This window comes from Corythoichthys intestinalis, chromosome 14 (genome assembly GCF_030265065.1).
Source record: "Corythoichthys intestinalis isolate RoL2023-P3 chromosome 14, ASM3026506v1, whole genome shotgun sequence".
In the NCBI taxonomy this organism is placed as follows: Eukaryota; Metazoa; Chordata; class Actinopteri; order Syngnathiformes; family Syngnathidae; genus Corythoichthys; species Corythoichthys intestinalis.
This window is the reverse complement of record NC_080408.1, coordinates 24,620,580-24,636,470: the sequence shown is the minus strand read 5'-3', so window position 1 is coordinate 24,636,470 and position 15,891 is coordinate 24,620,580. Positions and strand designations below refer to the sequence as shown.

Here is a 15,891-nt window from a genome sequence, read left to right as displayed (position 1 = left end):
AATGGTTTTTCAGAAAATGCGAAAATTGACGAATACAAGTAGAGACTGGTGTACGTCTAGTGGTTAGCAACCATTACTGGGTTGTTTGCGCACCTATAGCAGCCCAATGTCAGTCAATATAAACAATAACGTGACCTGCAGGTTTTTTGCTGCGGGCGGCACATGTCAGCAATGGCGGACAGGCACTTCCGTTCGTTTTGCTCGGATTACTATATATTTATGCATGCGTGTATAACTCTGAATAAATGAATAAATAAATAGATAAAATTGAATAATAGCATGTTAACAGTCTGTTAAAATAGTTGTAAGGAACAAAGAAAACCTATTTGAAGATGATTGTTTTTGATGATGTTCTTAAAGATGAATAAGTGCATGCATATTTCGAAAGCAATGGAAATTGCCATACAATGGTTTGTGAACAAATTATTGCTTTTCAAATCCATCAGAGCATACTGTACATACAGTGGGGCAAATAAGTATTTAGTCAACCATTAATTGTGCGAGTTCTCCCACTTGAAAATATTAGAGAGGCCTGTAATTGTCAACATCGGTAAACCTCAACCACGAGAGACAGAATGTGGGGGAAAAAAAATACAGAAAATCACATTGCTTAATTTTTGAAGAATTTTATTTGCAAATCATGGTGGAAAATAAGTATTTGGTCAATACCAAAAGTTCATCTCAATACTTTGTTATGTACCCTTTGTTGGCAAAAACGGAGGACAAACGTTTTTTGTAACTCTTCACAAGCTTTTCCCACACTGTTGCTGGTACTTTTGGCCCATTCCTCCATGCAGATCTCCTGTAGAGCAGTGATGTTTTGGGGCTGTCGTTGGGCAACACGGACTTTCAACTCCCTCCACAGATTTTCTATGGGGTTGAGATCTGGAGACTGGCTAGGCCACTCCAGGACCTTGAAATGCTGCTTACGAAGCCACTCCTTTGTTGCCCTGGTTGTGTGTTTGGGATCATTGTCATGCTGAAAGACCCAGCCACGTCTCATCTTCAATGCCCTTGTTGATGGAAGGAGATTTTCACTCAAAATCTCTCGATACATGGCCCCATTCATTCTTTCCTTTCCACAGATCAGTCGTCCTGGTCCCTTTGCAGAAAAACAGCCCCAAAGCATGATGTTTCCGCCCCGATGCTTCACAGTGGGTATGGTGTTCTTCGGATGCAATTCAGTATTCTTTCTCCTCCAAACACAAAAACCCGTGTTTCTACCAAAAAGTTCTATTTTGGTTTCATCTGACCATAACACATTCTCACAGTCCTCTTCTGGATCATCCAAATGCTCTCTAGCAAACCGCAGACGGGCCTGGACGTGTACTTTCTTCAGCAGGGGGACATTTCTGACAGTGCAGGATTTGAGTCCCTGGGGGCGTATTGTGTTACTGATAGTAGCCTTTGTTACTGTGGTCCCAGCTCTCTGTAGGTCATTCACTAGGTCCCCCCGTGTGGTTCTGGGATTTTTGCTCACCGTTCTTGTTATCATTTTGACGCCACGGCGTGAGATCTTGCATGGAGCCCCAGATTGAGGGAGATTATCAGTGGTCTTGTATGTCTTCCATTTTCTAATAATTGCTCCCACAGTTGATTTCTTTACACCAAGCATTTTACCTATTGCAGATTCAGTCTTCCCAGCCTGGTGCAGATCTACAATTTTGTCTCTGGTGTCCTTCGACAGCTCTTTGTTCTTGGCCATAGTAGAGTTTGGAGTGTGACTGACTGAGGTTGTGGACAGGTGTCTTTTATACCAATAATGAGTTAAAACAGGTACCATTAATACAGGTAACGAGTGGAGCCTCGTTAGACCTCATTAGAAGAAGGTAGACCTCTTTGACAGCCAGAAATCTTGCTTGTTTGTAGGTGACCAAATAATTATTTTCCACTCTAATTTGGAAATAAATTCTTTAAAAATCAAACAATGTGATATTCTATTTTTTTTTCCACATTCTGTCTCCCATGGTTGAAGTTTACCCATGTTGACAATTACAGGCCTCTCTAATTTTTTCAAGTAGGAGAACTTGCACAATTGGTGGTTTACTAAATACTTATTTGCCCCACTGTACAATAATCTAAGGAGGTGAATTTGGGTGTAGCTCTCCACGTGCATAATTGGATTATAATTGTTTCTTACCTTTAGAAGAAAGTGAGGTCTTTGAGAGATTCAGGAGGCTCAGGCCCTTGTTTAGACGACACACTTGTTGAATCAGATTGGAAACACCTGATGTAAAGGGAGGCATTTATTTCAACAATGCTTATAAAATGCGGACAGTTGGACTATGAAAAAAACATATAAATTTAGCGACTGAGGACGAGCCACCTTGATGGGGAATGGATCTATTGTTACCAACAGCAAAACAGAGAGCATATACTGTATTGTTGCAGACATATTTAAATTGGGATTTGTTTCACAATTTGAATATGTCATTGTGCCAAATCATATTGTTTTATTAAAAGTGTTTTTGAGTTACTGCATAATCCTGTAAGAAAGAAAGAAAACGCCTTCAAAAAAATACACCACAGTTCTTGCTCTGTGGTACTAATAAGAGTGGACACAGCATGAGGAGCAGGAATTGTGTGGGTTTCCTCTTTTAAAATAACATTTTACAATATCCACTAATGAAGCAAACTTTGAAAAGAGCAAACCACACATATTTCTGCTGCCTACTTCTATGATAAATTGTACTACCCCCTAAAGTTTAGGGTTGTTTTGAGCCTAAATCATCAAAACTTGGAATACAGAACATACCGACAAATATGCAACAGGAAAAAATACACAAGTACCCATATAGGTTCATACACTAAATGACTTGACACTCAAGGCTCATTAACATCACGTCAAAGCCAGAGCTCTTACGGACTCTTTTTTTCCGAGGGGCAATATACAATGTGGTAAAATGAATACCTTGAAATATTTAGCAGTACCGGATATTGTCACTGAAGGCACTCATTAAAAACAGATTTTACGTTCAAGCCAATGGAGAAATGTTAAATTTCACCAAAATAATCAATGGTAGGATATGTTGAATTTGGTTAATATGCTTAATGACAAATGTATGTAGGATTAATCTAATTTAATATAAGATAATTCAAACCACAACCAATAAATAGTAATCTATTTTTGAAAAACATCATTGAAAGGGGCTAGGCTATCACATGGGTTTTTGGAACTCATTCCTGTATAGGTTAGGGCAAGCACAGCGCCAGTTAGGCAACATTTCGGATGTAACTGGTAGTAACCAGGGTGAATAAAAACAAAAATCTCAGTGCCTTTTTACCCTCTGCTTGTTTTGTTATGAACACGTGTTTAGGGCTGCAGCTATCGAATATTTTAGTAATCGAGTAATCGACTGAAAATTCTATCGATTAATCGAGTAATCGGATAAAACAAATATATTTTTAGGTGAAGAGCAATTATAAATATACATGAGAAAACAAGACATTTCATCTAATCTTGATCCATTTTCAGTCAATCAATGTTTTTATTTTCGATGTATATTGTTGAAAACGGTCAACAATTGCATCTCAGATGTAACTAGAATAAAAAAAGACTAATTCACTGCTTTCACTCAAAAAACTTTTAGATCTTATTAAAGAAAAAAAAAATATATATATATATATATATATATATATATATATATATATCTTACCTAAAAATGCCGTTACGCTTGATAACACACATCACTTAAAAGTTAGGATTTTTTTCCCACGTGTTTCAATTGAATTTCTCTTTGTGTCAAGCCATTTTTAAGTTCTAGTTAAGTTTTAAGTTAGTCTAAACTGTAAGTCCTGATAGGATTTGGAATTTTTGCAGTGTTCAAAATAAATGTATGCTACAGGCTGTATTGGAGAACATTAGGGACCAGTGCTACTTGGTGTTTTATCCAGCAATGACTACTGAGCTAAAATTGATAGTTAGCATGATTAAGTTTTTATTTTACACCCTCATCACTCCACAATGCTATGTTATGTTAAAACCTGAATATAAGACACGTTAGCCACACATCGACGGTGGTCATAATTAATTGTAACCTAGCCCTCCCCAGGGGTAACGTTACGTGAGCTAGTAGCGACAGTAACGTTAATCTTATTTATTAGCGCTTAGCGCTCTTTATTAGCGCTTAGCGCTCTACTGCTTTAAGATGGCGGCGGTTTACTAACGCTGCCCAGACGCGGCCGAGTCTGTCAAATCACATCTAGTTCAACATACATGTGATCTCTATGAGACTCAGACGCTACCTGTACCAACGTAGCATCGTGCGGGCTAGTATTTAGCAACGTCGGCGTCGTTTGTGTCGGCTGCAGTAAGTTTTTTTCCCCTTCTTCCTCTCCGCACGTGACAGCGCGTTGTCCCGCATTAAAAGTAGTCAGAGCAAAACGTGATGCTTAGAGCTGTCAAAATAAACGATTACTCGAGGTGAATAAAATTACTCGGATCAGTTTTTAAACTCGAGTTACTCGAGTACTCGTTTCAGCTCTACACGTGTTACACGTCAGTGACGCAAGTCCTACTCAGGCAGCACTTCTGTTGATCTGATAGAAGTGAGAGGATCAAGTGAGGCAAGGCAATCAAAACTTCTTACAGATGAGGATGACGTGAAGACACTACAAGAATGTCCCACTGCACTATGATTTGATGTTGCAACACTGAAGAGTTTGGCACAAATTATATTGAAGCTGCAAATGAGGGATCTTTAAAATAGAAACTGCTTAATAATTCTTCAAAAGCATCTGAAAGCCAGCATGAAGTAAAAGATCAGAGATGGCCCGAGAGAGCATGAAGAGGAGGAGGAAAAGTAGGAGGAATAGCAGGCTAGTACCTTGGTTGTCAAGTGTGTTGTGAGCCAGGTTGAGAGAGTGAATTGCGGAGGCTGGATTCTCTGACAGGGCTGATGCCATTTTTTGAGGGAAATCCCTGGAGGAATCAAACACAAATTACCCGTTGTGCGACATTCGCGTGACTTCGGTGCATGCGGTGTGGGTAAATTCAAACTCAGTGCTGGTGAGACTATGAGAGCGAAGGTTGTCCATTTTTGTATGTACCCTGCAAACGACTGGCAACCTGTTCAGCACGGAGTATGCATTTCGACCTTAGTCAGAATGGCTAGGCTCCAGCAACCCGTGACCATGAAAAGATTGCGCTTAAAAAGACAAAATACAGAAAATATGGCAATAACACCGTATCACTCAGTCGCAACTGGTGTTTGCGACGGAATCCTGGTCAACAACAGTTCCTAATACAGCAACACGAGTGAAAATTAAACTAAGATTTTTTTTTTTTTTTTCCCTAAAACAGTGGTACCTAAACATATGATCGCATTGACAAACGATCCTTTTGACATCCAGTGTAAAATTTGACTTGTCATTTTTCTCGAAATATGACGAAATGCTCGAAATACGACGATTTATGACAGCGTCACAATTTCATTGTTTTCCCGCAAAACGGATCCACGGTGGATTTTCTTGTGAGAAAAATCAACATGGGTCCCAAGATGGTTAGTGCAGGTGGTAAAAAAAATGTGACGCTTAACACTGTAATTAAGAAGGAAATGATAGAAAATATATATGAGCATCGTGTGGATGAGTGAACTGGTTTGACAATACGGCCGGTCACCTCCAACCTCGATTCACTAGTCTCTGTAAGATAAGGTGGTGACAAAAATAACACTTTTTTTTATTTCAGATTTATTATCATTATTATTGTAACATCGGCAAGGAAGTCACCAGCTTCGTCAGTGTTTAATCATTTATCTAAGAACTTGTGCAACACAACACGGCTACTGTCTGCCGTAGTAGATGGCAACAACAATATGGATGGTACTTGTAGAGCGCCTTTCCACCTTCATGGCCCTCAAAGCGCAGTTCACTAAATCGCCATCCACCTACTGGTGACGCAACCCTCAAAGCGCAGTTCATTAAATCGCCATCCACCTACTGGTGACGCAGCACCAGGAGCAATGTGGGTTCGATATCTTGCTCAAGGATACTTAGGCAAGTTCATCAGGGCAGAGAATTAAAACGACAACCTATGGGTTGAGGGGAAACTACTCCACCAATGACCCACGCTACCCAAAAGAACATGAAAAGAAAAAGCCACCCGGTGCGTTCAGGACCAGCATGCAAAACACAACCGCCACATTAAGACACGATTCGTTAGATTATTACTATTACTGTGTTATATAGGGATGTCCCGATAGGATATTTTTCTCACAAAATTAAGATCCCATTGATAAACTATCACGAGAATACATTGTTTACATATCAAAATGAAAAATATTTTAAAAATGCCGATTAAAAAAAACAGATAAAACCTGATAAAGTCAGTATCCTAACAATTCTTTAGTTGAAAATAAAAAGTTTGAATTTTCGGTTAGACGTTTCATTTTGAAAATCTCAATTGGAAATGCTGTGACATGGAAACTGGTAGAATGCGCACAACTTCACCACTCTTTTTATACCTGATTGAAGAATGACAGCGGTGAGTCCACTTAGAGTTACTGCTTAAAATATTACAATATGATTAAAACTATGACGCTAAAACTTTCTTCAATACTAGAAAGGTGTGTTTTCGATTGTTCCTAAGCTTTGTTCATCTTTGAGACACTTTGCTGAAAGGGATGTGGCTATCAAAGCTTGATTCAGAAACGACTGAACAATTGCTGGAGACTTGGAGTGAAAATTTCCAACTGAGAATCAAGATGGCGAGCCACCCACAGACGACCCATTGAAGTGTGCCACATGCAGGAGTGAGACGCACGCGTGACTTCTGTTTGTAATCCTTCAACCTGGTAAGATCCAACATATTTTTTGTTACCCAGCGGAGGATTTTTTGCTTTCTATGGACAACCAGAAAAAGCCAGAAAGACTGGAAATATGACCTTGATACAGCGACCAGGTATACTCCATTCTATTGGAGCCATTCAGCCTTTTACTGAATTGTTTTGCATTTACCATTTTTGTCATTTTTATTTTTCATGCATCTGTCTTTAATACCTTAAAGTCTTTGTTACAGACTTAAAACTTAATTGATCAACAAAAGAAAAACATTTGATGGAAAAAAAATAATATTGAACTCAAAATAGAAACCAAATGTTAAGTCTAAAGAAATGAGGAAATTGGAAAAACAATTGATTACAAAATTATAAATCTGTAAAACAACAACCCAAGTTGATAAATAGATGCAGAGCCTCCACTCGCTAGATCAAAGCTGCAAACCTGTCAATCATCGTTAACTTTAAGTACTAAAGTACTTTAAGTAAGCAGCAGGAGAGGGGGTGAAAGGCTGTACGAGCATGAATTACCTGTAAAAACACGATCCTTTTCAACTGATTCCAATCCTCTGAAAAACGGTGTGATAAGCCCGATTCCGATCACGTGATCCAATAATAATATTGTTATCCCAATTTGTATTTATAATTTATATGTTTTGCTATTTGTAATTGTACCAGCAGTATTTTTTAAGGATTTTGCGTAGGTTTTTGGGCTGTGGAATTAATTCATCCAACTACAATGTAGTCTTATGGCAACATCCAGCACAACATACGACAATTTCGACTTAAAAACCAGGTCCTGGAACCAATTAAATTTGTATGCAGAGGTACCACTGAACAAGACTAGAAACAAATATTATAAACCCAAATATGTATCAAACTGTATAATATTGCCTAAGGAACCATATATATTTTTGCAGCTGACTATCAGAGTTAAACTAAGTTTATCTATATGCCTATTGCTAGGTAAATCCTGGGATCAATATTAAGAATCAAGCTGGGTTTAGAATGATTCAATACGATGGATATTTTTCCTTAAAACATCTCCTGGTAATGTCCTACTTTAGTACTCTTGGGGAAAGTATATTAGTTTTTAGAAGAGTTCATTATCAAATCTGAGTCATTTCTCATTCCCTTTAAGAGACCGACGTGCTTTGCTCACTGCAAAATCCTCATTTTGCTCTCTAAAGTAATTGGTGTGGCTACTTTCTATTGACCAATGATTTATCGTCATCCAAACACACTGAATTCAACATTAATATAAGTTTTACATGTCTTTTGCAAATGGACCACCTACTGTAGAATGGAGGAAACAGGAACAAAAACTGAAAAATCAGGAAATCATATCTACAACTTACAGTATATGAATTACATGCAATTTTAATAATAATAATAAATTATGGTTACTGTAAGTATGATCACGTCATTTTACATCTTAATTTTTCCATCCTAAAACATTAATGCACATTCTATTTCTAGTTCATGAAAAGTATTTAAAGGTCACCGATTGTTTAGTGGTAGATTCGCCTGGATCGTAACAGGCAGCATGGGATTGACTCCCAATCAGTGGTGGTGAAATTGTTAGTGTGAATGGTTGTTTGTCTCTGTGTGTGCCCTATGACTGACTAGCGACCAGTTTAGAGTAGTCTGCCTTTCGCCCGAAGTCACCTAGGATAGGCTCCGGCACCTTGCGACACTGACAAAGATAAGTGATGTTGTATATGACGTATTTATGGATGAAAAGTATTCCCCAAAAAGACGAACGAACGTACACGGCTAGGTGATTCCTAAAAAAGAAACTCATGTTCTGCAAATTTAGCATCAATGTCATCAAGCAAGAAAAAGGTTCAAGGTTGGTGAGGTCAGATACAGAGATGAAATAAGGTGCAGAGGTGAATCGTCAGTCATACATACAGGGGTTGGACAAAATAATGGAAAGAACTTAAGGTGGTATTGAAGTATTGATTCATACAACTTGTAATTTTTTTCCAAAGGAATTGTAAACCATTCTTCAGTTAGAATACCCTCTAACTATTTTAGCAAAGATGGCGGTGGAAAGTGACATCTTAATTGAATCTCTAAAACTGACGATAAATACTCAATAATGTTGAGGTCTGGGAAGGGGGGGGGGGGTGGTCTCAATATTGGTAGGGAAGATATAAAAGCATAACATGCATGTAAACTTTTTGCTGGGGACGGGACATTAATAAGACCAAATATATTTGGTGAACGGAGGTCAGGGCTACACTCCTCACCAATATGAACCGAATTAATTGATAGGCTAAATGATTAATGCAAAATAAATTTGTATTGACCAATACTAACTTTCACACTGCAGATTTATAACGTCTTAATCTGATATTTTTTGTTAAATCTAGTCAAATAATTTTCTCCCATCTTGTTTTGAGTGTCAAAGGCTAGTTAACAGCTTAATGCGTCAGATTCCACTTACTTTAAGTAAATATTACTATTTATTCGTATTGAGCCCATACATCTAAATGTTGTTCATTTTTCACCTAAATCAAGAAAAAAATTGCTTTCAAATAGTGTTTTGAACAATATTCTTGCATTAAGAACATTTCTGACAAACAAGTTTTTCTTTTAAGATTAAATATAAAAACTTTTGGCTTATAATAAGTCTGTTAATCTTATTTTCAGCTAGCTATCTAAGTGAGTAAAACTGACATGAAGATCTGTAGCAGATGCAAAATTAGTGGTGTGTTCCCCACCTCCACAACATTGACGTCTTTTTACATTTCTTTCAGTGGCTGCTGCTGGCGGAAAAAAACTTGTAATATCTCTTGCCCCCCCCCCCCCCCCCCCACACACACACACACACTTGTTGTGTGGGAGTGGGGAGGGTTGAAGTCATGAGCCAATCAAACGTGCGTGTGAGGGGAAAAAATGGACTGACACATTCAGCGAGTGAAAAGGGGTCAATGTAAGTCTGAACATAATGAAAGTACTGTAGTTTTCTTAATAATGGCAGGTTCAATTCTATCCTCACAACACATTGGAAGGCAATCTAAATGACCTATACAACTGGAGTCATAATGCAAATAAGGTTGCTTAAAAGTTGGTGGTGATAATTTCAGCATCCTGAAAAGTTGGTGTTATGTCCCCCACCGTCCCTATGCAAACCTACGCCTTTGGGTCTGGGGATTGTGCCGGCCACACGACATACTCAACTTCATTTGAATGTTCCTCGTGCCATTCTTTAACAATCACGTTCAATGATTATGATGCCAAAATGTTAGGTGTTTCCATTATTTTGTCTAACCCCTTGTAGATGGATGTGAAAATAAAAGACACAGAAGCAAACAGCAACAGAAAAAACTGGCAAACAGTGGGAAGATAAAAGAAGAAATGCAGTGAAGTGTGAAGGTGCAAAGAAGAGGAAAAGTAGCAGAACAAAGGCCCTTTAATGCAGGTGGCAAGTGGGAGGATGTCATGAAGAAACTTACGATTTTAGTCCAGCATTTTCCAGAGTGAGTTCTTCCAAGCTGTTGGACTTGCTGACAGTATGAAGGACTTGGTCTACCACTTCTGACCCCTGGAGTGTAATACAATATACAACTTAATAATTACCTGTATTAAAACACTGCTATCAGATATGATAGGGTAAGAAGGAATATGAAAAATTTAAACAATAATTACAATACGCATGTCTTTGCAGTAAAGCTTGGTGAACCAAGTATTGTATGCAATTGATGCCACAATAACAGCCAGGTCCCTGGAACAGAGAACAAATCAGATCCATAATTTGGCGAAATCAATCACCTCAAAACATCAGTCAAAATACAGTCATATTATTGCAGCTAAGATTCACAGCGGCTGCCTGTACAATTTGTCATCTGGAAAAAAAGGAGTAAACTTTGGGTTGTGCTGCTGTCTGAAAAATGACTGCTATCACTAGCACACAAAGGAGAAGACCGGAAGGAATGTAAAAAGTAACTTTTGACATTGATGGCTGGTTAAAAAAAAAAAAAACAGACTACATTGCTGTTTTGTGCAGTGATTGAATGAAAACACAGAAAAAAGTAATAAAATGTATAGATCGTTTGATGGGGACTTTGTGGGGTTAGTCTTGAACTGGGGTGGAGGATACCATCTGATTTCTCAGGACCCCTATTTCTCTTTTGATTTTTGAATAGGAAAAAGTCTGATAACCTAAAACATTTTTTGAAATGCTTTATATATTTTATGAGCAATTCTGAAAATGCGAATATAACAAACAAAGTGAGTCCTTCTCAGAGTGTTAACATTCTGTGCGTTTATGTGAATGAGGACCTGCATTAAAGCGTTTTAATAATATTGCCCAACCAACAGTTTTGCACCATCTGCTGTACATCACAGTGCAAACAAGCAATAACATAGTGAGGAGAGAAAGAGAATGAGCCCAGGGGAAGACAAGGAAATATATCAAGAATCAAAGACAAGGAGAGCGAATGTGTGATTTAGCCAGAGGGGGTCCCATTGCTTGCTGACTGCAAGAGCCATGCTACAGGCTATGCAGCAGCCCCGACTATAACAGCTGAGCCTGTATGTGAAACATGATGCGTGGTGTCAAGCTTAGTCATCAACACAGACTCTCAATACATGTTTTGACAGTAGGATGTGTACTTGACCTCTGATGCCTTAATTACACATTCTGTTGGTCCAGCTTGTTCTTGCTAAGTAAACAAGGACACATAGTGTAGCAGATCAGTATTTTACACTGATTGAGAGTAATTACCTGTATGTCTTGTTAACATTGTTTAAAATTAGTGTAATACAATAAATATCCATATACTGTAAATGTTCGGTAGAGGTCTCCTGGAAGGGACAGAGTGTAATACAGCTGCGTCACATTATATCACATTAAAATATACATTTGAATCCTTCATCTCATTAAATTTTGATTGTGGCTCAATAAAAAACACTAAAGTTCAGCATCTCACAAAATTAGAATATAACATAAAACCAAATTAAAAACGGGTATTTTAAGCACAAATGTCAGGCTTCTGGGGGGAAAAAGGAGGTTAATTTCTTTGCAATGAATACTTGGTTGGGCTTCCTGCAGCAATTATTGCTTCACTCCGATGCAGAATGGTTGCAATAAACATGTAGCATTTCGTAGGTGGAATAGAAACCCTGGTTGCGTTGATAGCTGCCTTCGGGTCAGATGCATTATTAGGTTTGGTGTTGCTAATTCTTCTCGTTACAACAGCCCATATTTTTCTATGGAGTTCAGGTCAGTTTAGTTTAATGGCCACAGAATACCGTAGTGATTACACCAGCTCGTGGTAGCTTGGCAGTGTGTGCAAGTGCCAGGTCTTGCTGGAAAATAAAATCGGCGTCATGACATTGATCCCCAAATCATAAATGAATGAAAACTTAACAATGAACTTGAAGCAAAGTGTACGTATCCATTTGTCCTACTGACACTGATATCTCAATTAGTGAACGGAATGCCTAATTTATTTTCATCTGAAAAGGAATTTTCACCATTGAGCAACAGTGAAGTCTTTTTTTCTCCTTAGCCCAGGTAATACACCTCTAACATTACTGTTCGGGAGTGGTTTGACAAAAACAATGTGACATATGTAGCGACATTTGTAGCCAACGTTTAGTATTTATCTCTGTGTGGACGCTCTTGATGCACTGAGTGCAGGCTCAGTCCACCCCTTGTGAAGCTCGATAATCCTCTAAACTCTGTTGCACCTTTTCACATGTGAACAAAGAGGATTTTTTTTGTATTTTTTGCTTTTTAAGTGAATACATTTTATGGGTTACCCTCCTATAAAGGGTGTCATTGACCGCCTTCTGGACCAGTCAAGTCAGCACTCTTCCACATTATTGTGTATCCTGCTGACTGAGACTGTAAGACAAATTGAATACTAGCTAATTTTTGCTAGTGTTTTGAGTTATTTACCTGATTAGTTCTGACACATTAAGTTGTAATATTGAACTTTTTCCAAATATTGACATTTTTAGAGACACAATTTCAGATTATTTTGATTGGTATAAATCAGAATCATCATCATGAGATTTAACAAACAAAGGTTTCAAATATATCAATTTACAGTATGGGTAATGATTAAACTTAATAAAAGTTTCAGTTTTTATTATGCTCCTCACCTCTGGAACAGGTTACCTGAAGGTCTGAAGTATGCTCAGACTGTTATCTCCTTTAAATCAGGGCTAAAAACACTTTTGCTTAGCACAGCATATCCATAACTGTCTATATATTTCAAGCTATTTGCTTTCTATTCCTCTTGTGTTGTATCTCGATGCGATTTCTATGTATAATTTTATTTCCTGTTTCGATTGTCTTTGTTTTTATGTTCTATTGATTTAATGTGATTTTTATGATCTTTATATGTTGAATTGTGCTATTTAAATAAATTTGCCTCGCCTTGACTTACTTGAATTACTAAAAAAAAATCTTGTGCAGTTTCAAAATTGTATATGATTAACCTGTAGAAAAATAGCTATTAAGAGAGAGAGGAGGAAATAAAAAAATCTTAGCTTCTGATAGCATCTTTCAATTAGTGCTAAGAACTTCGACTAAAATGCAAGTAAAGGTGGGCGGTGATGTATTGTGGGTAAAAGAAAATAAAGACGAGAGGAGGGAAGTCTTTAAAAGTAGTAAGTGCGACCATTTCCTCCGAAAAGAAATCCTGTGTAAAAATAAAATGTTTTATGGTATTTGCTCAATGCTCATCATTTAATACAATTATAAATGTGCTTCGAAGAATGGCTTTGTTATTTAACAGTAATATAAGGCCTGACCATATTATTGTGCAAGCATTTTAACTGAAAATGCACAGGGATACATGTGTTGCTTTAACAACCTAAATTTGGTGGTTGAATTTTCATTTTGCAATGTGAATACAGTAATAAAATCAAGCACAAAAACAAGGCATGACGAAAGATACAACAGAAGACCTCAATTTACAGTTCCAGTCTTGTGTTTAGAACTCAAATCTTATCATTTATCTCTCTATCGCCCCAGAACAAGAGAATAAAAGAACTGAAATCGGGCCACCAGTGTGATAAATGACAGACTAATGCACTCAACGGGAGACCCCAGGATGTTCCTCTCAGACAAACAATACAATGTACTGAGAGATAAGAAGTGACAGCTGATGGGTTTCTTGCACTGAAATAACACTTGCAAATAGAATGAAGAATCTTAAGACAGTATCAGGTCAAAGTTGGCTTATTCACGTCTCATCCAGCAAATTGTTTGAAAAGGCAGTTAAAAGAAGTTTTTGGGGGGGATCAAACGTGTAAACGGGCAAGTCATTTACTCATACATTTTCGGGCACCTTTACAAACAATGGTTTGACGTGCCATCAACTAAGGCACACAAATACATAACTAACCCATTGTTTACTTATGATCCTAACTGGTAATTGTACCTTATATTTCCAAATACAGACAAAGGATACTGTCAAATTACTTGTATAAAAATATTTTGTCTAAAATGGCTATGGAGTACACTACATACTGCGTTTACCAGAGGGACTGCTGAATTAGTCTCAACTAGTTTTTGGCCTGAAGAAAATGAACACTTCATCTGAAGACTGAACAACAACAACAGTAGCTCCACTCTTTCTTTGAAAGCAGCATTTTTTTGATCAATGTGAACGAGAACATTCAGAACCCCTTTACATCCAACACGTTCTGAATCTTTTTTTATCTCTAAACTGTGTTCATAAGAATATGCTTTCGGTTTCTCCAAAATAAACCAGGAAATAGGTATGTTATCTTTTTTTTGTAGTGACAACATTTAATTTGAAGATGTTAGGTTGGGCCTCAAGATGCACTCTGTGTTCTGTTCAGTATGTGTTTATTTTGTTAGAACATATTTAATGTGTGTTGATAGAACAAATCTAAAAACTGATTATTCTTTAAATAAAGAATAACTAATAACTTCTGTTTTGTAATATTTTGGCCAACAGAAAAACTACCACAAAACTGAAATGCTCTTATTAATTCACTTAATTGTTAACTTTCCTCATCATCAATCATCAAAAGACACTCAAAAAGCTTGATTCTAAATGTGGATAATCACTAGATACGGAGACTAAAATTGTGTCACCTGCTGTCAAGATGGCTGAAATCCAGTAGGTTTAACTCTCGGTTATCCTGCGAGTGGTAGATGGTGTCAACATCCTGAAGAAAAAGCACAAGAGAGGAGAAAGCAGATGAGAATATGCAACAATGCAACAAACCAAACAGCACTTGAGTCTTTAGTGTAGCATGTCATTGTCATTAATGGCACATAATAAACTGGTTTGGACTCCTTCTAGTAAGCAAACTGATCAAATAAGTCTATATAAGGCCTAAAACTGATTTTTCATAATATTTACTGGAATTCTGACTTGTGTCAGCATAAATTAGTGAAAGAAACTATGGGCCTGAATTACTAAATATTTACATGTGCAAAAGCAAGTGCGAACTTGATTGCCCACACAAACAGCTGTGTAAGTTGATCTAATAAAGCTAAATTGCCACGGAGTGTATTTTGCGCATTCTGTGAGCAGATTATGCAGAACGATTAGTTTAGCATGCGCAGTGAATTTATCGAATCTGAGACAAATTGCACTTCCAAATGTTGCATCTTTAAAAAGTGTGTCTTCAAGGCAGGGAGTACTATCCTGCTTATTTAAAACCTTTTGAAATTCCAAAAGCGGCAATAGACATACTGTCGAGTCAGCTGTGCAACCTTAAAAATTCTACATGATCTAAGGTTTTAAGTCAGCTATGACAAAGCTCCCCTCTAATATGCATTTCCTTGTGTCGGGGTCATTTCAGCACACTGTGGCAATTGTTGCTCACATCTTCCCAGGGACTTTTACAGGTGTGCTGCCCAAGTATTTAGCACATGTTATGCAAGGTGGTTACGTACCCATAAGTAATTGTTACACACTTGAATGAGTTAATTTAATAACAAAACATGTTTAGTTTCTGGTTTCCCCATAATTATCAGAGGTACAGATTTATTTTCAGTAACGCTGTAATATGCGTATTTCTCTAACATAGTTCTAACACGTTCCTATTGTCCTGTGGGCTTCTCTCAAATCTTCCATGGTGAATATCATCAAAGCTTCTGAAAGCGCAACAT

General features: G+C 37.5%; 1 protein-coding gene across 5 annotated transcripts in view; it reads right to left on the bottom strand.

Annotated features, from left to right (window-relative positions):
- The window catches only part of carmil3 (capping protein regulator and myosin 1 linker 3), a 131,114-nt gene that overhangs the window by 74,086 nt on the left and 41,137 nt on the right, over nt 1-15,891 (bottom strand). For all 5 annotated transcript variants that reach the window (XM_057856883.1, XM_057856881.1, XM_057856882.1 and 2 more), the window contains exons 8-12: nt 14,866-14,939; nt 10,434-10,509; nt 10,241-10,329; nt 4,827-4,921; nt 2,141-2,227 (exon numbers count right to left, since the gene is read on the bottom strand). In XM_057856883.1, the coding sequence (XP_057712866.1) occupies nt 2,141-2,227; nt 4,827-4,921; nt 10,241-10,329; nt 10,434-10,509; nt 14,866-14,939 (421 nt within the window). The remainder of the gene's footprint in view (nt 1-2,140; nt 2,228-4,826; nt 4,922-10,240; nt 10,330-10,433; nt 10,510-14,865; nt 14,940-15,891) is intronic.